Source organism: Python bivittatus, unplaced genomic scaffold (genome assembly GCF_059951505.1).
Source record: "Python bivittatus isolate LINGU-HERP-01145 unplaced genomic scaffold, Pbiv_v1 ctg000810_np1212, whole genome shotgun sequence".
NCBI classification, from domain to species: Eukaryota; Metazoa; Chordata; class Lepidosauria; order Squamata; family Pythonidae; genus Python; species Python bivittatus.
In genome coordinates, this window is record NW_028277111.1 from 2,324,798 (window position 1) to 2,345,376 (window position 20,579).

The window sequence follows — 20,579 nt, forward strand, 5'->3', positions numbered from 1 at the left end:
CGATTTGTGGAACGTCAGTTGGCCATTCCTCACCGGGAAGTGACAGCGACATCCATTCCCCTCCTTAGGCCTGTCCTTTTCACCGGGACCATCAATAGATAAATTTGTACTTCAAGGTAATTGTGTCCTGGTCTCCAGGTTAAACAGGGACATCAAATATATTAAAAAGGGATAATCCATTACAATAATTTGAAGAAATGATAGAATTAGAATGATGAAGTTGAAAAAAAAGCAGTTGGTGTTTCCTTTTTTTTTTTTAAGAGCATGATAGTGTTAAATACTGTTTGCTAGAATTATTAGCTGACATTTCTGGGACCCACCTAAGAAAACGCACTTTATGACTTTATTTTGACATCAGCTGTTCTTTTGTATTCAGTTCTGGTCTAAGAACAATTATATAGAACTTGGGGATGAAGATGCAGGCCAGCAGACCAGCACTGGAGGCCAAGATGGAGAAGACCTGCACGGCCACCATGTATTTCCCCTTGGTGCTCAGGTAGGTGGGCACAAAGGACACCCAGACACTGCAGAAGACCAGCATGCTGAAGGTGATCAGCTTGGCTTCATTGAAGGCCCCAGGCAGATTCCTGGCCAGGAAAGCCACCAGGAAGCAGATGGCAGCCAGGAGGCCCATGTAGCCAAGGGCGCAGTAAAAGATGGTGACAGAGCCCTCATTGCATTGCAGGATGATCTCTCCAGGCTGAGAGTGCAGGTCAGCATCAGGAAATGGGGGAGAAATGCCCAGCCAGATGCTGCAGAGGACAGCTTGGAGACCAGAGCAGGAAAGGATGATGGAGTTGGCCAGGCTCTTTCCCAGCCATCTCTGCACTGTATTCCCTGGCTTTGTGGCCAAGAAGGCTAACACCACCATGACCGTTTTGGCCAGGACCGAAGAGACAGCGAGGGAGAAAAGGATGCTGAAGGCTGTTTGTCGGAGCAGGCAGGTGGGTGTCATTGGCCAGCCAATAAAGAGGAAGGAGGTCAAGAAGGAAAGCAGGAGTGAGACTAGGAGGATGTAGGAGAGATCCCGATTGTTGGCTTTGACAATTGGAGTTTCCTGGAATTTAATGAAGATTCCCAAGACAAGCCCTGCAATTAAAGAGAGGAAGAAGGCAAGGGAAGCCAGGAGGATCCCCAAATGTTCTTGATAGGATAGGAAGGTTTTTATCTTGGTTATACAGTGATCTTGATTGATGTTTGGGTGCTGATCTTCTGGGCATCTGGTGCATTTTTCTGCATCTGAAAAAGAGGAAGAGGAAGATCTCTCATGAGGCATGAGCTTCAATCAAGTGCATAGTTTGGGTGAAATTGGAGTTGGTGAGAATGATTGCATGTGGAGGAAGTCAGGATGCAGTGAGAATGAGGACCTGGAGAGATGGGGGTTCCCCTCCATGGCTCACATGGCTCCAGCAGTGCCATTTCTTAAGGTGGCTTTAATTTGGTTCCTTTTCAACCCTGACTGCTCATTGGAAGGATTGATAGTGAAGCTCAAGCTCAGATACTTTGGTCACCTAATGCGAAGAGATGACTCTTTGGAGAAGACCCTGATGCTGGGAAAGATTGAAGGCAAAAGGAGAAGAGGACGGCAGAGGATGAGATGGTTAGATAGCATCACTGAAGCAATGAGCATGAAACTGAGCAAACTCAGGGAGGCAGTGAAGGACAGGAAGGCCTGGCGCAATATGGTTCATGGGGTCACGAAGAGTCGGACACGACTTAACGACTAAACAACAACAACAAATTGGTTCCTTTGGGTCTCCCGTGCCTGGAGAACAAGAACCAGTCCTTTGTTATGATTTTTTGTTCACTGAACAATGGCTTACACATCCTGGCTTAATGTTATGTGTAAACATCATCATTGATTGTGTCACTGATAAATTCCCAGATGGGTACCAAATACAAAGAATATATTTGTGGTTTATATGAATGTAGTGAAATCAAACATGATGTCCCATATGTGTTACCCACCGAGTTCTATAGAAAACTAATATTCATACCTGTGCAAAAAAAGACAGGAAGAAATGAGAGATTTATTTCATTGTGGGAAATAAGATGAGAGAGTCCCCAATTATTGTTAACTTTTGCCTGAGTGGGATGCTGCTGCTGCTGCTGCTGATCAAGTTCTATATTGTTCACTAATTGCTGTGAAATAGGGAATCTATCAGAGAAGAAAATGAAAGAAAGTGTGCCTTCCTTTAACTCCAGTTAGAGGGGGAAGAAACTGGCAGAACTCTCCATTTTAGATATATTTTAGGAAAGAAGGGAAGGAGGGAGATAGATAATAGCTTAAGTATTCTTTTTGCTTGCCTTGTAAGGGAAAACTGGCAGGTCTCTTTCCAATTTCATTGAAAAAGAAAGAAAGGAAGGAAGGAAGGAAGGAAGGAAGGAAGGAAGGAAGGAAGGAAGGAAGGAAGGAAGGAAGGAAGTTTCACCACTTCACCACTGAGGTTAGGTGGAGATGACCTTCAGGGTGAGTCGAGCTGAGGACATCATCATGAATTCCTGCTCTTGACAAGCTGTTTGAGCACCATCTTCCCACCAGGGCAAGAAGGAAGTGCGGCTAAGTCCTCACTGATGATTTCTTTCTTCTCACCCCCCTTACAGAGAGAATCCAGAAGTTGGGAGAGCCATGTAGGCTGTTAGGTCTACCATCCCTATTCAAAGCCATGAACTTTGGCTGCCCATAGAAATGGGGTTCCATCTAGATATGGTTAACTGGAGGAAGTCCTGATCAATACTTTTCCAAAAACACATCCAATGTCATCTTGCCTGGAAGCCTGGCAATTCTCAGGAAGGGGGTGAATCACAAACTGAAACATAAAAAGATTTAAGTTGAGAATGAAGAGTAATAAATGCCATATTCCTTGTATTGCTGAGATCTCATTGGTCCAGTATCTTCCCTCACTTGAACCTCTAAGTTCGTTTCTTATCCCTCACTAGGAAATATTATATACATTATAAGAAATGAATGTTTTAATAGCCAAGTTTTTTTGGGATATATGGTCTTCCCAAAGTCCGCCCCTTTCTTCTGGTGTCACCCACCTTCCTGGGTGGACATGGTTCCTTCTGCGCAAGGAAGACAGTCGTAGCAGCAGATGGTCTTCCCTTCCTGAGCCACCTTCACTGACCCAGGAGGACAGCTTTCCACACACCTGGAAGGAGGCAGGGGCTGAATGGAGAGAGGAAGAAGATCCAGAAAATGAAGTTCTTTCCAGAAAGGAGACAAAGGAGGAAGAGGATGATGACCTCCACTTCAAGGCTTAGATTTACTCAGTTTGAAGCCTATGAAGTCCTACAGTTCATCAACTTGAACTGGTTGCAAGTTGCTTCCCATGTTGACCTTTTCTTCTAACTTTTCACACATTACCATTTCTAGACTTCGATTCTAAGTTTACATACTAAATACCTCAAGAGAAGCTTGGTTGGTTTCTTTGCTTTGGCCACAGGAAATCATCTTGCTCCCCTGGCTCAAATCTTTCTCCCTTTGCAGAAGAGTAATAAATACATTTCTTGAATAGTGAAATATGTATTTCTGATAGGCATCTGAACTAAATAATGTTAGATTAGAAAGAGGTGGATCTACTTGACTCTAAGTGACTTAAGGATACATTCATAGAGTTTTCTTGGCAACTGGACAGAATATGCTTGTAGTGTCTTCCTTAGAGGCGGTTTCTGATCTTACACTCTAGTCTATAGCCTGACGTCTTTCTGGTGGCCTCCTGTTCATGAGCGAATCGGTCTCAACTTTGCTTTGGAGCCCAAGCAAGGTCTGCTGAGTTGTCTTCCAAACAGCAGGTCCTGAATACAACCATATGGATAGTATGGGGAGAAGTTGAAAAGAAGATCTGCAAGCAGAAGAAACCCTGTGAAGATTACTGTAAGAAGTTGTGCTTCCTTCGAGTCATGGTGTGGCCTTTATCTCAGAGTACTTTGCAGGTGGAGAGCCATAATGATAAAGCGCAAGATATTCTTGCAACTTGGATGAAGAAAAAATCAGTTAGGAAGGTAACTGGTTAAGATGGCAGGGAGCTTCCAGTTAAGATGGTGGGGAGAATGAGAGCTGTGGAGCCTCTGCCCTTTTACTTTTATGTTTTTGTATGTGTCTGCTGTGTGCGTGTTTGTAGTGTGGAGGATGCTCTGGACTGCCACTCACCCCTATAGAAGGTGGACTGCTCGGGGTCGTTTGGACTTCTTCGGCTGGAGGAGTGTGAACAACGGCAGCGCTTATCGTTTTGCAGCTCTTGCCAAGCCTCCTGCCCTGACTGTGTTTGCTGCGTTTGTAAACTTGGCGGCTCCTTTGAATTTGGTAGCGGCGTTTTTTGGGACTAGCTCAGCTGCTGCTGGAGTTGCTGTGTTTGCAGCGTTTGCCGCATTTGTGATCTTGGTGGCTTTTTTGAACTTGGAAGCAGCGTTTTTGGACTGGTTTAGCTGGCTTGGCTGGAGGAGTCTGCTGCTGCTGAGGGCCTTCCTCGCACTGCTTTGGAGAACTGCCCCAGCTGTTTCCCTGGGGAGCGCTGAGGAGCTCCCCAACTGTGTCTTGGAGCTCTGGGGTGCTGTAGCCTTCTACAGTCTATCAGTGGCTTGCCATCTGGACGCTGGCCTCTGGCGGTGTGGGTGGGGGCTAGATAGTGTGGGGGGTTGCAGTGGAGTGGCTGACAGCTGTAGACCCCCCTCCCCTGCAGCGGCCCTTCTGCTTCCCTCCGGTAGCCTCGAGAAGAAGAAGAAGGAAACACCACTACTCCCATTTAATGGTGAGGTGCCTAGGAGTTGGACTGTGGGCTTCCCGCTGGAAACTGAATGTTATTCCCCCTCTTTGCCTTTCTCTGGGTGAGAGGCAGAGGTGGGCTTGGTGGGAGGGTGAATGGCTGCAGCCTCTGCCAGCTGGTGGGAGCAGTGGGGGAGGAAGGAGGTCCTGGAGGCTGAGTGGTCTGCGTGGGAGTGGGAGTGGGTTTGAATGTGTTGATCTTCTCTCTTATTTAACATCTACATGAGGCCGCTGGGTGAGCTCATCCGTCGCCATGGGGTGAGGCATCATCAGTATGCTGATGATACCCAATTATATTCTCTGCCCCTGGCGAATTAAACGATGCTGTGAATGTCTTATCCCGGTGCCTGGAGGCTGTGAGGGGCTGGGTGGGGAAAAACAGGCTTCAACCGAACCCTGGCAAGACTGAGTGGCTGTGGGTTCTGGGGCCTTCTGGTGCTAGAGCTATGCCATCTTTGGTACTGAATGGGGTTGCACTGCCCCAGACAGACCCTGTGTGGAGTTGGGGGTCCTCCTGGACTCATAACTCCTGCTTAAAGAGCAGGTGGCAGTCGTGCCTAGGAGGGCCTTTGCACAGCTTCGTGTTGTGCGCCACTTGCACCCATTCCTAGATCAGAGGGACCTAATCACTGTCACTCATGCCCTGGTCGCCTCCTGTTTGGATTTCTGTAATGCACTCTACATGGGGCTGCCCTTGAAGAGTATCTGGAAGCTTCAGCTGGTGCAAAATGCAGCGGCACAGGCAGTTATGTGTGCTTCTAGAACAGGACATGTTAGACCTCTGCTCCATGAATTGCATTGGGTACCAGTTTGCTTCCGGGTCCAATTCAAGTTGCTGCTTTTGACCTTTAAAGCCCTTCATGGCATGGGGCCAGTTACCTGAGGGACTGCTTCTCTCTGATTACATCTGCCCCTCCCATCAGATCTGGCAGAGAAGGCTTGCTGCGGATCCCATCTGCTAGAGAATTGCATTTGGGGGGTCCCAGGAGGGTCTTCTCTGCCGTGGCACCCGCCTTGTGGAATCTCCTCCCCCCAGAAGTGTGATTAGCTCCATCCCTCTTAACATTCTGGAAGTCCCTCAAGACCTGGCTCTGTGAACAGGCCTGGGGCTCCCAGGGGACCAGGGAGATTTTACGATGGCTCCCTCACTGATTTTATCTCCTCCTGTTTTGTGTGTTTTTACAGTTGTTTATGTGTAATTGTTTTTATGTGTTTATTATGTAAGTGTTGCATGCCGCCCAGAGTCACCTTGTGTGAGATGGGCGACTATATAAATATGATAAATAAATAAATAAATGAATAAATACATAAATAAGTAAATTAAATGTGCTTCTTTTCTGAGAGAACTTAGATGACATCGAAAGGCACTCCCTGCCCCAAGAGCGCAATCCTCTAGGCAAGAACTTCAGAAATAAGGAAATGAAGATTTAATCCCACCTTGTTCAGCACTTCCATCTCTGCAGTAGCATTCTGGTTGATCATGAACTTGACATCCAGAGACCCCTGTCTTTCTAGTCTCCCAACCTTCACTTTCTCAAAGGATGTATTGTCGATAACCTCCCACTTATGTACGTCCAGGTCTGCCGACAGGTCTCCATTCTCATCCAAATACACCCCATTTATGGAATTATTGTAAAACTGAGAGTTCTGAAGAAAGGAATGAAGCTGAAATGGAAGAGAAAATGGATATGTTTAGATAGGACCCAACATTCAATGGGAAGAACCCTCCCTTTGTGCTCGGAGTGAACTGAACATTTCTCTCTCTACACACAAAATTGAAATTCCAGATTTATTTTCCAGCTTCTTCAGGAGAGAATCTATAAAGATTTGAATCACATTAATAATAATAATACATTAAATTTATTCTCCCCCCATCTCCCCCCAATGGGGAACTCTGGGCAGCTCACAAAGTACAACTTTAACAACACATACATATATAATTAATTTATCTCTATCTAACATTAACCTCTATGCTATATGGCCAGCAGCAGTCGCTAGGGAGTCACAGCACATCCAGGCTTTTTCCTTCTCTGTGGGTCTTTTCCCACCGATCGCGCTGGTTGTGTCCAGCGTTGGGTCCAGCACCGGATTCTGCTCCCCGCGCAGGGCTGCCGGTTCCTCCCACTGAAATGGGAGTACCTATTTATCTCCTCGCAGATGGAAACGCTTTCGAACTGCTAGGTTGGCAGAAGCTAGGGACGAGTGATGGGAGCTCACCCCGTCATGTGGAGCTGGGCCCGAACCGCTGGCATGCTGACCATTTCTGACCGGCAAACTCCAGCGTCATTAAGCCCTGTGCCACTGCGTCCCCCCTCTCATTAACAGCAGAGTGGGGGCCATCTGGATCTTGGTGGAATCTCATACCAGAGGGCAGGCACTGCTACAGAGAAGGGGCACTTCTGGGGTCCTGATACATGACATTGTTTAATTGAAGGAACCTAGAATGCGCCAACCCTGCAGGACCAAATGGGCCAGGCAGATGTTATGGGAGACAAAAGCTCCCCCAAAGAACCAGGCCCTATGCCATGCAGGGCCTTACAGGTGACAACCAGCACTGTGAATTCCATTGGGAAGCCAGCTAGCAATCAGTTCAACTCATGAAGCAGAGATATTACATGGGCATACCGAGGTGTTAATAAATATTAGTAAGTAAAATATTTTTTTTCAAAATTATTGAAGAGGTAATAATGTTGCCTATTAACTCATTGTTTGAACACATAGTATCTGGACAAACACTGCGAGATATGACAGAGAGAACATTGGACAGGCTTTCAAGATTGTTGTTACCACATCCTACAGAAATAAAGTAGCATTTCTGGAACCCCTATGGTATCCATTTCTTGACCTGTCCCAGCTGGAAGGGCCGGGATCAGTCTTAAAAGCCTGTCCAAGTTTCCCCCATCCCTTATACTGAACAAAATAAAGTCTGGGTTATTCGAGTTCCTTTCTCGTTCTTCCTTCTACCACTGGACTACGTAATCTCTTCTTCAAGTCTCTCCTTTATTACTTCCTCCCTCCCTCCCTCTCAACACAGATTGCAACAGACAGGAAAGGAGTGAAGGGAATGCAAAAGGGAGAGGACAGGAAAATTCAAATTCTATTTATTTATCTATTTGTATTCAGAATAAATTAATTTTTCCAAATATGTTCCCAGGTTTTACAATGCCCAATTGATTCTCAGCTGCAGGAGAGAGGAAGAAAAAAAAAATACCTGCCATCCTTTCAATCTTCCAGTTTCCATCTTTTTACTACCTTTCATCTTTGTCCTCTTGGACCTGGATTCATAGGCTGCATGTAAGGCCCAGGCCACAGCCCAGATGGTGTTGTAAATGAAATAGCTATTCTGAGACAGGATCCGATCCATCTCCTCCTGGGGCAGAGTCTCCAGTTCTTCTCTGTCTCTGCACCTTCTCCAGACTTTCACAGAGAAGTCATCCTTGGTGTCGGAACATGTGAAGGATACATATGCTAAGTCTTTGATAGAATTGTAAAAATCCATTGTATAAGCAGACTCTGCCTTTGGTTTCCCTTCATAAGAAAGGTAAAAATGCTATGAATGAATCGAAAGGGAATGTCTGAATTTATCACATAGTTGGTTACGTCCCAGCAGAGTGTTGTGATCGCAACTTTTCCTCTAACAGGTTGCTGAAAGGATTCAAGTACTAAATATAGAACTAATATTCCAACAGGGATTAAATCACTCTCTGCACCATAAAGAAAGACATTCACTTGTCTCCAGTTGTGATATGGACTCACATCTGTGCTCTCTGGATATATAGTTGTGGAAATGGTTTCTGATAAAACCGGACAAATGCCATTCCTTTCCAGCATGGAAGTCAACGTCCTCATGAATTTCTGGCCTTGGTCAGTGTCGTGAGCCATCAGACCAACCAAGGTCCACCTGAAATGAAGGAGCAGCTTGACCATCCCCAGGTACTGGAATCCTTCAGCAGGAAGCATTGGGTAGAAGAAAGGAAACTGAGTTTTGTCATTCAGAATCTGGGAAACAAAACTGTAGCTGATCTGAAAAGATTGAAAGAAGATGGAATTTTAAATTTAACATCCAAACTTTAATGCCTATCATTTCTATAAGAAAACAATGATCTTCATTTAGAACTCAGGGGCTCTGGTTGAAGGTTGCATGAGTGAAAACTGTCTCCCCAGGTGAGACACACCTGAGGGATTTTGTAGGTGCCCAACATGGTTGAAATCTGGATGGAGATGTCAGCGTCAGCCCCTTCGAGAACGGCCACTGTGTTTCTCAGCCTTCCACAGCTGTAGTTGGGGACATTGGCCTCCCCTTCTGCAAGCAGGTCCAGCAGGGCATCTGAAGTCTTTCCTGCATGGTAATAGTTTTCATAAATATTGTAACCCAGAGAGATGTTGGGCAAGAGATGGAAATCCTGGTTGATCTCCTGGATGGCAAAAAGGAAGGATAGGATTTTCCAGTCTTCAGTCAATAATTTGCTGCAAGTATAAATTTATTACAACAACATCATTAATTAAAGGAAGATTTTGTTCATTCTTTGTTTTTTTGCAAAAACAGTTCTAATACATTCAAGCACCAGAGTTTCTTTGAATGGATGTCAGCATCTCTAAAAGCATTAAGATGAAGCTAAATCTTAAGAACCCCCCAAAAATGACATCAGTAAAATATATCAGCTTGCATTTCAAAGGTACTATCATGGTTTGTGACCTCCCAATTTTTCGGAGGGAATTGAAGACTTGGCTCTGCCAGCTTGCCTACGGCGAGGGAAGATACAATCGACCCTGGGGATGGCTGGCACCTTGATGATGCGCCCCGAGTTTATTAACACCTAATTAACATCTGCCTTTTGGAAGTATTATAAAGAAAGTGTGTTTTTAACATATTTTAATTCATTAATTAATATTTATATATTTTAGTCAATATTTATTTTATTTTTACTTAAACCGCCCATAGTCAGCCCACAGTGAGATTGGCAGTGACACATTTGAAATGTAAAATAAATGAATAAATAAATAAATGTTAAGAACCCCCCCCCCAAAAAAACCTACATCAATAAAATATATCAGATTGCATTTCAAAGGTACTATCATGGTTTGTGAGATGAAAATAACATTTGGGAGGGGGCATTTCATCCCGTTTGGATCGATAGTTTCATCTCTTGTAAGAACAGTGTGAGGTAACCCCAGAGATCTCATGTATTTCAAAGGGATCTTTTTACTTATATTGCACATCAAGTTTTGAATGCATTCTTGAGGTTGTCAGTCTGTTTGCAGTTCAACTGAAATTTCAGGCTGACTTTAAATATTCTGTCTGCCTCTCTTCCTAGTGAGCTTCTAAAATACTTCACAGTAGTTTGCCCTGTTATCCAAACTAAATATAGGGTTACCTTGAAGCTAATGTTGGAAAGGAACATTTAGACCACACTCACTCTCTCACACAACATACACAAAATGAACTGCTGTGACTATTAACAAAGCCAATAAGTTATCAACTTCTGGACAGGTTTAGATTTTCAAGTCCATTCTCCACAATCATTTCTGGATTGGAGATTTAACTTATCCCACTGATAATGAAGGCGAAAAAATACAGCATTCCTGCATTTTTTGTGTCCCCGATGAGCCCTTGGTGGGCCAAGGGAGGGGTAGAAGGGAAGAACCAGAATCTCTTCTCTCTCCAGCACCTACATCTGCCCAGAGAAGGTAAAAAAAGTGGGTGTTTCCTGTCTCCTTCAAAGACAAACAGGAGACTTAATCCTTATTGTCTGTACAGGACAGATATCCAGTACTTGAGAATTTGAAGGGAGGCTCCACAGTTGCGGAGCATGAAATGGAAACCCAAGTTTGAATTTGGAGAGAAATGGAGAAGAACTAGCAGATCAAGGGGATAATTCCTGGAAATAGAGGAGGGTTGCAACTTGAGAAATCATTCAGAAATGGAGTGCCTGAAATGCAGTGCAGGAAGATGGACTTACCTGTATCCTGGGGTCAAAGGAGTTGTGTTGAAGCTTAGTGGTTCAAAAAAAACCTTGGTTGCAGAGACTATGCCACCAATGAGAAGGTCTCCTGGCCTGTAATGGTTCTGTGGGGCAAACTCATCCCCCTTCAGAGTGAGGAGGCATTTGGCTTTGAGCATCCCACAGACTCCTTGGGGCCACCGAAGCAGCACAAGGAGCAACATGATGGAGCCTCCAGCCCTGCATCTGCTTCGAACAAAGAGGGAGAAGAAGAGGTGGAAGAAAGCAAAGCCCTCTTCCAAGACAGAAGCTTGAAGGGCTTTCCGGATTTGTACAGAGTCCAGCCAAGGCTTCATATCTGAACGATCGGGGGGTAAACGCAGCTCCTGTCTGCCCTAAAAGCTCCCCAGGCTCTCTCTTTCTCCAGAGCCATTTATGCACCCAAGATTTTCCAGTGCCATGACATCAGCCCACAAGGCTTTAGGGTCATATCAAGGTGAAAGCACATAATTGATATGTTTGCGCCGAACTTTCTGAAAGTTTGCAGAAAGCCTCTAGAGATTTAGCACCAAGACTACAAATAAATGACTGTGATTTGGATAATGGTAAGGAGGAGAGACACCACCTCTCTGAACTCTGAATGAGTCAACAGGCAGATACCCAAAGGGGAAAGTCGCAAACAGCCTTCAGCATCCTTTTCTCCCTTGCTGTCTCTTCAGTCTTGGCCAAAACAGTCATGGTGGTGTTAGCCTTCTTGGCCACAAAGCCAGGGAATGCAGTGCAGAGGTGGCTGGGAAAGAGCCTGGCCAACTCCATCATCCTTTCTTGCTCTGGTCTCCAAGCTATCCTCTGCAGCGTCTGGGTGGGCATTTCTCCCCCATTTCCTGATTCTGACCTGCAATCTCAGGCTGGAGAGATCATCCTGCAATGCAATGAGGGCTCTGTCACCATCTTTTACTGCGCCCTTGGCTACATGGGCTTCCTGGCTGCCATCTGCTTTGTGGTGGCTTTCCTGGCCAGGAATCTGCCTGGGGCCTTCAACGAAGCCAAGCTGATCACCTTCAGCATGCTGGTCTTCTGCAGTGTCTGGGTCTCCTTTGTGCCCACCTACCTGAGCACTAAGGGGAAATACATGGTGGCCGTGCAGGTCTTCTCCATCTTGGCCTCCAGTGCTGTTCTGCTGGCCTGCATCTTCATCCCCAAGTGCTATATAATTGTTCTTAGGCCAGAATTGAATACAAAAGAACAGTTAATGTCAAAATAAAGTCATAAAGTCAGTCTTGGTAGGTGGTTCCCAGAAATGTCAGTTAGTAATTCTAGCAAAGAGTATTTGACACCTTAATGCTCTTAAAAAAAAATAAAAAAACAACAAACTGCTGTTTTTTCAAGTCTCTCATTTTAATTCTATCATTTCTCAGAAACAATTATGGAATGGAAGACTGAAGTTCTGAAACTCTTGACTGCATTGTATCTAGGAATTCCATGTTAGGTATCCAGTATTCTGGGAATTCCTTCCATGTTCAGAGTGTGTATAACAAAGGGCGAGGCTTAAAGACTTCATAATATTGAAGGAAACTTCTTCATATTCATCTTGAACATGATTATCTGAGAAAGGTCCCCTGGGATGAGAATAACTAAGTAGCTAATAAATTCAGCTCCTATGTAAAATGGTTATGTATGATGAGACAAATCTTTGCCTACTGGCCTAAATTGACAGATTATCCTCCACCTGTGTTAATCAAGTACATCAGAGCTATGATTGAAATATCCACTGTACATAAGACCACTTCATATTCTCATGAATTCTGCCAGGAACCGTGGCTAGTATAAACTGGTCTAATGGTTCCAGGGAAGCATCTACAATCAAGGGAGAAAGCTGAGATCCCTGTCTAGCACTTTCGCAGGGAGAGAAAAAGTAGATGAGAAAAGACCACTGACTTTCACCTTCAGTCTGGGGGTGGCATAGGAAATCTGGACTCAATTTATCCAGCTTTTGGGACATCCCCCTTTGGCTAAGGTATAAGAAATAAGAAGTCAATAAAGAGGAACACTTTTTCTGCTTCTCATATTGACCTACATGGAAAAAAGGAGCAACCACCCATCTCAGCAGGTCCTTGGCGGATATAATAAAGAAAGCTAATATCCATCACAAATCAAGACCAACCAAATCCATATTGATGTGTTACTGTTCACACCCATGCTAAAAAAACTGCATTGATAGTGGACTTTAGAAAGATGCTTTCCAAGAACTTTAGGGCCAATTGGCTCATCCTGAAACTTTGTAGCCCATCTGCGACTTTCCCCTTTGGGTATCTGCCTGTTGACTCATTCAGAGTTCAGAGCAGGGGTGTCTCTCCTCCTTACCATTATCCAAATCACAGTCATTTATTTGTAGTCTTGGTGCTAAATCTCTAGAGGCTTTCTGCAAACTTTCAGAAAGTTTGGCGCAAACATATCAGTTACATGCGTTCATCTTGATATGACCCTAAAGCCTTGTGGGCTGATGTCGTGGCACTGGAAAATCCTGGGTGCATAAATGGCTCTGGAGAAAGAGAGCCTGGGGAGGCTTTTAGGGCAGGCAGGGGCTGCGTTTACCGCCTGTCTTTCAGATATGAAACCTTGGCTGATCTCTGTACAGATCAGGAAAGCCCTTGATGCTTCTGTCTTGGAAGAGGGCTTTGGTTTCTTCCATCTCTTCTTCTCGCTCTTTTTTCGAAGCAGACGCAGGGCTGGAGGCTCCATCATGTTGCTCCTTGTGCTGCTTCGGTGGCCCCAGGGAGTCTGTGGGATGCTCAAAGCCAAATGCCTCCTCACTCAGAAGAGGGATGAGTTTGACCCACAGAATTATTACAGGCCAGGAGAGCTTCTCATTGGTGGCATAATCTCTGCAACCAAGATTTTTTTTGAACCACTAAGCTTCAACACAACTCCTTTGAGCCCAGTACACAGGCAAGTCCACCTTCCTGCACTGCATTTCAGGCACTCCATTTCTGACTGATTTGTAGAGTTCCAGCCCTCTTCTTTTTCCAGGAATTATCCCCTTGATCTGCTAGTTCTTCTCCATTTCTGTCCAGTTTCAGCCTTGGGTATCCATTTCACACCCCGCAGCTGTGGAGCCACCCTTGAAATTCTCAAGTACTGAATTCCTGCCCTGTTCAGACAGGAAGGATGAAGTCTCCTGCTTGCCTTTGAAGGAGGCAGGAAACACCCACTTTCCTTGACCTCCTCTGGGCAGATGTAGGTGCTGGATGGAGAAGAGATGTGGTTCCTCCCTTCCACCCCTCCCTTGGCCCACCAAGGGCTTGTCAGGGATGCACATACAAAAAAACCAAAACCCAGGAATGCTATATTTCCCCCCCTTCATTATCAGTGGGATAAGTTAAATCTCCAATCCGGAAATGATTGTGGAGAAAGGATTTGAAAATCTAAACCTGTCCAGAAATTGATAACTTATTGGCTTTGTTAATAGTCACAGCAGTTCATTTTGAGCGTGTTGTGGGAGAGAGTGAGTGTGGTCTAAATGTTCCTTTCCAACATTAACTTCAAGTTAACCCCATATTTAATTTGGATAACAGGGCAAACTACTGCGAAGTATTTGAGAAACTCACTAGGAAGAGAGGCAGACAGAATATTTAAAGCCAGCCTGAAATTTCATTTGAACTGCAAACAGACTGACAACCTCAGGAACGCATTGAGGACTTGATATGCGATATAAGTAGAAAGATTCCTCTGAAATATGTAAGATCTCTGGGGATCCCTCCCACCGTTCTTAGGAGAGATGAAACAATCCATCCGAACAGGGGATTAAATGGGTCCCCGAAATATTATTTTTATGTCACAAACTGTGATAGTGCCTTTGAAGTATAACCTCATAATTTTATTGATACAGTTTTGGGGAGGGTTTAAAATTTATTTCCATCTTCATACTTCTAGAGGTGCTGTCATCCATTCAAAGAAAGTCTGGTGCTTGAATGTGTTAGAAGTGTTTTTGTGAAAAAGGAACAAAATCTTCCTTTATTAATGATGTTGTAATAAATTTATACTTGCAGCAAATTATTGACTGAAGATTGGAAAATGTTATCCTTCCTTTTTGCCACCCAGGAGATCAACCAGGATTCCCGTCTCTTGCCCAACATCTCTCTGGGTTACAACATTTATGAAAACTATTACCATGCAGGAAAGACTTCAGATGCTCTGCTGGACCTGCTTGCAGACGGGGAGGCCAATGTCCCCAACTACAACTGTGGAAGGCCGAGAAACACAGTAGCCATTCTCGAAGGGGATGACGCTGACTTCTCCATCCAGATTTCGAACATGTTGGGCACCTACAAAATCCCTCAGGTGTGTCTGCGCTGGGGAGACAGTTTTCATTCATGTAACCTTCAACCAGAGGCCCTGAGTTGTAAATGAAGGTCACAGTTTTCTTATAGAAATGATAGGCATTGAAGTTTGGATGTTAAATTCAAAATTCGATCTTTTTTCAATCTTTTCAGATCAGCTACAGTTTTGTTTCCCAGATTCTGAATGACAAAACTCGGTTTCCTTTCTTCTACCCAATGCTTCCTGCTGAAGGATTCCAGTACCCGGGGATGGTCAAGCTGCTCCTCCATTTCAGGTGGACCTTGATTGGTCTGATGGCTGAAGACTCTGACCAGGGCCAGAAATTCCTGAGGATGTTGACTTCCATGCTGGAAAGGAATGGCATTTGTCCAGTTTTATCAGAAACCATTTCCACAACTATGTATCCAGAGAGCACAGATGCCAGGCCATATCAGAACTGGAGAGAAGTGAATGTCTTTCTTTATGGTGCAGAGAAAGATTTAATCCCTGGGGGAATATATATGCTCTATTTTGTACTTAAATCATTTGAGCAGCCTCTTAGAGGAAAAGTTGTGATCACATCATTCTGGTGGGACGTAACCAACTACGTGGTAAATGCAGACGTTCCCTTTCGATTCATTCACAACATTTTTACCTTTCTCATGAAGGGAAACCAAATGGCAATGTCTCCTATCACGATGGATTTCTACAATTCCATCAGAGACTTAGCGTATGTATCCTTCAACTGTTCCTACACCAAGGATGCCTTCTCCGTGAAAGTCTGGAGACGGTGCAGAGAGAGAGAAGAAGCGGAGACTCTGCCCCAGGAGGAGATGGATCAGATCCTGTCTCAGGACAGCTATTTCAGTTACCACACCATCTGGGCTGTGGCCTGGGCCTTACATGCAGCCTATGAGTCCAGATCCAAGAGGATAAAGATGAAAGGTGGTAAAAAGATGGAAACTGCAAGATTGAAAGGATGGCAGGTATTTTTTTTTCTGTCAGCTGAGAATCCATTTGGCATTGTAAAAACTGGGCAGATATTTGGAAAAATTAAATTATTCTGAATACAATAGATAGATAGATGATAGATAGATAGATAGATAGATAGATAGATAGATAGATAGATAGATAGATTGATTGATTGATTTCCAACTTTCCAGTCTCTCCCTTCACACCTTTCCTGTCTGTTGCAATCTCTGTTCGGAGGGAGGGTGGGAGGCATAAAGGAGAGACTTGGAGAAGAGGTTACACAGTCCAGAGATAGAAGGAAGAGTGGGAAACAAATTCAAAATTACACAGCCTTGATTCAGTATAAGGGAGAGTTTCTCAACCTCAGCAACTTTGAGATGTGTGGAATTCAACTCCCAGAATTCCCCAGCCAGTGTCTGAAAGTAGCTGAGGTTCAGCAACACTGGTATAAGTGTTGGGGAAACTTGGACAGGCTTTTAAGGCTGATTCCAGTCCTTCCATTTTGGCCAAGTCAAGAAATTGGTAGCAAATTGCCACCTTGCTTCCTGGTGCAATTCAAGGTGTTGGTTGTTACCTGCAAAGTCCTGCATGGCATAGGGCCTGGTCATCTGTCAGGACCCCAGAAGTGCACCTTCTCTGTCCCAGCACCTGGAATGAGGTCCCCCCCGAGATCCAGATGGCCCCCACTCTGCTGTAGTTCAGAAGAGCTGTGAAGACCTGGCTCTTCACCCAGGCCTTTGGCGACGGAGAGTGAGACCCCTCACTACATTGCATCTTTTGCCATCTGTTATCTTTGTTTTTGATTGATTTTATTGGTAGTTTCTTTGATTGCTGTGATTCGCCCCGGAGTCATTGAGAGTTGGATGGCATTCAAGTTTAATAAATTATTATTATTATTAATATGATTCAAATAAAGATGGCCCTCACTCTGCTATTAATATGATTCAAATCTTTACAGATTCTCCCCTGAAGAAGTTGGAAAATGTATCTGAAATTTCAGTTTTGTGTGTAGAGAGAGAAATGTTCAGTTCACTCCTAGTACAAAGGAAGGGTTCTTCCCATTGAATGTTGGGTCCTATCTAAACATATCCATTTTCTCTTCCATTTCAGCTTCATTCCTTTCTTCAAAACCCTCAGTTTTACAATAATTCCATAAATGGGGTGTATTTGGATGAGAATGGAGACCTGTCGGCAGACCTGGATGTATATATGTGGGAGATTATCGACAATACATCCTTCGAGAAAGTGAGGTTTGGGAGACTAGAAAGACAGGGATCCCTGGATGTCACGTTCGTGATCAGCCAGAATGCTACTGCAGAAATGGAAGTGTCAAACAAGGTGGGATTAAATCTTCATTTCCTTTTTTCTGAAGTTCTTGCCCAGAGGATTGCACTCTTGGGGGAGGGGGTGCCTTTCAGTATCATCTAAGTTCTCCCAGAAAGGAACCACATTATTTAGTTCAATGTCCAGATATCAGAAATACATATTTCACTGCTGAAGAAAAGTATTCATTACTCCTCTGCAAAGGGAGAAAGATTTGAGCCATGGGAGCAAGATGATTTCCTGTGGCCAAAGCAAAGAAACCATCCAAGCTTCTCTTCAGGTATTTAGTATGTAAACTCAGACTCGAAGTCTAAAAAATGGCAATGTGTGAAAAGTTAGAAGAGAACGTCAACATGGGAAGCAACTTCCAACCAGTTCAAGGTAATGAACTGTAGGACTTCATAAGCTTCAAACTGAGTAAATCTAAGCCTTGAAGTGGAGGTCATCAACCTCTTCCTCCTTTGTCTCCTTTCTGGAAAGAAATTCATTTCCTGGATCTTCTTCCTCTCTCCATTCAGCCCCTGCCTCCTTCCAGGTGTGTGGAAAGCTGTCCTCCTGGGTCAGTGAAGGTGGCTCAGGAAGGGAGGCCCACGTGCTGCTACGACTGTCTTCCTTGCGCAGAAGGAACCTTCTCCACCCAGGAAGGTGGGTGACACCAGAAGAAAGGGGCTGACTTTGGGAAGTCAGTATACCCCAACAAAAGTTTGGCTTTTAAAACATTCCTTCCTTATAATATATACAATATATTTCCTAGTGAGGGATAAGAAACAAACTAGAGGTTAAAGTGAGGGAAGATACTGGACCAATGAGATCTCAGCAATACAAAGAATATGGCATTTCTTACTCTTCATTCTCAACCTAAACCGTTCATGTTTCGGTTTGTGATTCACCCTCTTCTTGAGAATTTCCAGGCTACCAGGGCAAGATGACATTGGAGGTGCCTTTGGAAAAGTATTTACCAGGACTTCCTCCACTTCACCATATCTAGATGGAACCCCATTTCTGTGGGCAGCCAAAGTTCATTGATTTGAATAAAGATGGTAGACCTAACAGTCTACATGGCTCTTCCAACTTCTCAAATCTCTCTGTAATGTGGGGTAGGGGTGGGGAATCATCACTGAGGACTTACCCATACTTCTTGCCCTGGTGGGAAGATGGCCGTCAAGCAGTTTGTCAAAAGCAGGAATTCATGATGATGTCCTCAGCTCAACTCATCTTGAAGGTCACCTCCACATAATCTCAGTGGTGAAGTGGTGGAATTTACTTCCTTCCTTCCTTCCTTCCTTCCTTCCTTCCTTCCTTCCTTCCTTCCTTCCTTCCTTCCTTCCTTCCTTCCTTCCTTCCTTCCTTCCTTCCTTCCTTCCTTCCTTCCTTCCTTCCTTCCTTGAAATTGGAAAAAGGCCTGCCAGTTTTCCCTTACAACGCAAGCAAAGAGAAGACTTAAATTATCATCTCCCTCCCTCCCTCCCTCCCTCCCTCCCTTCTTTCCTGGAATATGTAAAAGGGACAGTTCTGTCAGTTTCTTCCCCCTCTAGCTGGAGTGAAAGGAAGAAGCATTTTCTTTCATTTTCTTCTCTGGCGGATTCCCTATTTCACAGCAATCAGTGAAAAAAATAGAACTCACTCATCATCATCATCATCATCATCATCATCATCATCATCATCATCCCACTCAGGCAAAAGTTAACAAGTAATTGAGGACTCTCTCATCTTTTTTTGTCTTTTCCTGCATAAATATGAATATTAGTTTTCTATACAACTCTGTGGGTATCAAATATGGGACATCATATAAACCACAAAAGTATTCTTTGTATTTGGTACCCATCTGGGAATTTATCAGTGACACAATCAATGACAATGTTCACACCTAATATTAAGCCAGGATGTGTAAGCCATTGTTCAGTGAACAAAAAATCATAACAAAGGACTGGTTCTTGTTCTCCAGGCACGGGAGACCCAAAGGAACCAAATTAAAGCAACCTTAAGAAATGGCACTGCTGGAGGGGAACCCCCATCTCTCCAGGTCCTCATTCTCACTGCATCCTGACATCCTTCACATGCAACCTTTCTCACCATCTCCAATTTCACCCAAACTATGGACTTGATTGAAGCGCATGCCTCATGAGTGATCTTCCTCTTCCTCTTTTTCAGATGCAGAAAAATGCACCAGATGTCCAGAAGATCAGCATCCAAACATCAATCAAGATCGCTGTATACCCAAGATAAAAACCTTCCTATCCTATCAAGAACATTTGGGGATCCTCCTGGCTTCCCTTGCCTTCTTCCTCTCTTTAATTGCAGGGCTTGTCTTGGGAATCTTCCTTAAATTCCAGGAAACTCCAATTGTCAAAGCCAACAATCGGGATCTCTCCTACATCCTCCTAGTCTCGCTCCTGCTTTCCTTCTTGACCTCCTTCCTCTTCATTGGCCGGCCAAGGAGAGCCACCTGCCTGCTCCGACAAACAGCCTTCAGCATCGTTTTCTCCCTCGCTGTCTCTTCGGTCCTGGCCAAAACGGTCATGGTGGTGTTAGCCTTCTTGGCCACAAAGCCAGGGAATGCAGTGCAGAGGTGGCTGGGAAAGAGCCTGGCCAACTCCATCATCCTTTCCTGCTCTGGTCTCCAAGCTGTGCTCTGCAGCATCTGGTTGGGCATTTCTCCCCCATTTCCTGATGCTGACCTGCACTCTCATCCTAGAGAGATCATCCTGCAATGCAATGAGGGCTCTGTCACCATCTTTTACTGCGCCCTTGGCTACATGGGCCTCCTGGCTGCCATCTGCTTCGTGGTGGCTTTCCTGGCCAGGAATCTGCCTGGGGCCTTCAACGAAGCCAAGCTGATCACCTTCAGCATGCTGGTCTTCTGCAGTGTCTGGGTCTCCTTTGTGCCCACCTACCTGAGCACCAAGGGGAAATACATGGTGGCCGTGCAGGTCTTCTCCATCTTGGCCTCCAGTGCTGGTCTGCTGGCCTGCGTCTTCATCCCCAAGTGCTATATAATTGTTCTTAGGCCAGAATTGAATACAAAAGAACAGTTGATGTCAAAATAAAGTCATTAAGTCAGTTTTGGTAGGTGGTTCCCAGAAATGTCAGTTAGTAATTCTAGCAAAGAGTATTTGACACTTTAATGCTCTTAAAAAAAGTTTAAAAAACCACGAACTGCAGTTTTTTCAAGTGTATCATTTTAATTCTATCATTTCTTCAAATGATAGAAATGGATTATCCGTTGTTTAATCTGTGAGGGTGTAGTTGGTTTGTAT

At 44.5% G+C, this 20,579-nt stretch overlaps 1 protein-coding gene across 1 annotated transcript; it reads left to right on the top strand.

Moving 5' to 3' along the window:
• Positions 1-869: 869 nt before the first annotated feature.
• LOC148213927 (vomeronasal type-2 receptor 26-like) lies at positions 870-20,369 on the top strand. The gene is made up of 4 exons (XM_088129314.1): positions 870-944; positions 14,809-15,048; positions 15,696-15,975; positions 19,570-20,369. Exons 1-4 carry the CDS (start codon positions 870-872, stop codon positions 20,367-20,369), a joined length of 1,395 nt encoding a protein of 464 aa, XP_087985440.1.
• Positions 20,370-20,579: the final 210 nt, after the last annotated feature.

Bases quoted from the DNA above. Each gene is read 5' to 3' on its own strand.
- LOC148213927 (XM_088129314.1), top strand. From the start codon at position 870: ATGACCGTTTTGGCCAGGACCGAAGAGACAGCGAGGGAGAAAAGGATG. The intron at 945-14,808 runs GTGGGTGTCATT...TTTGCCACCCAG, and splicing joins CTGTTTGTCGGAGCAGGCAG to GAGATCAACCAGGATTCCCG. The intron at 15,976-19,569 runs GTAAAAAGATGG...TATCCTATCAAG, and splicing joins GAGGATAAAGATGAAAGGTG to AACATTTGGGGATCCTCCTG.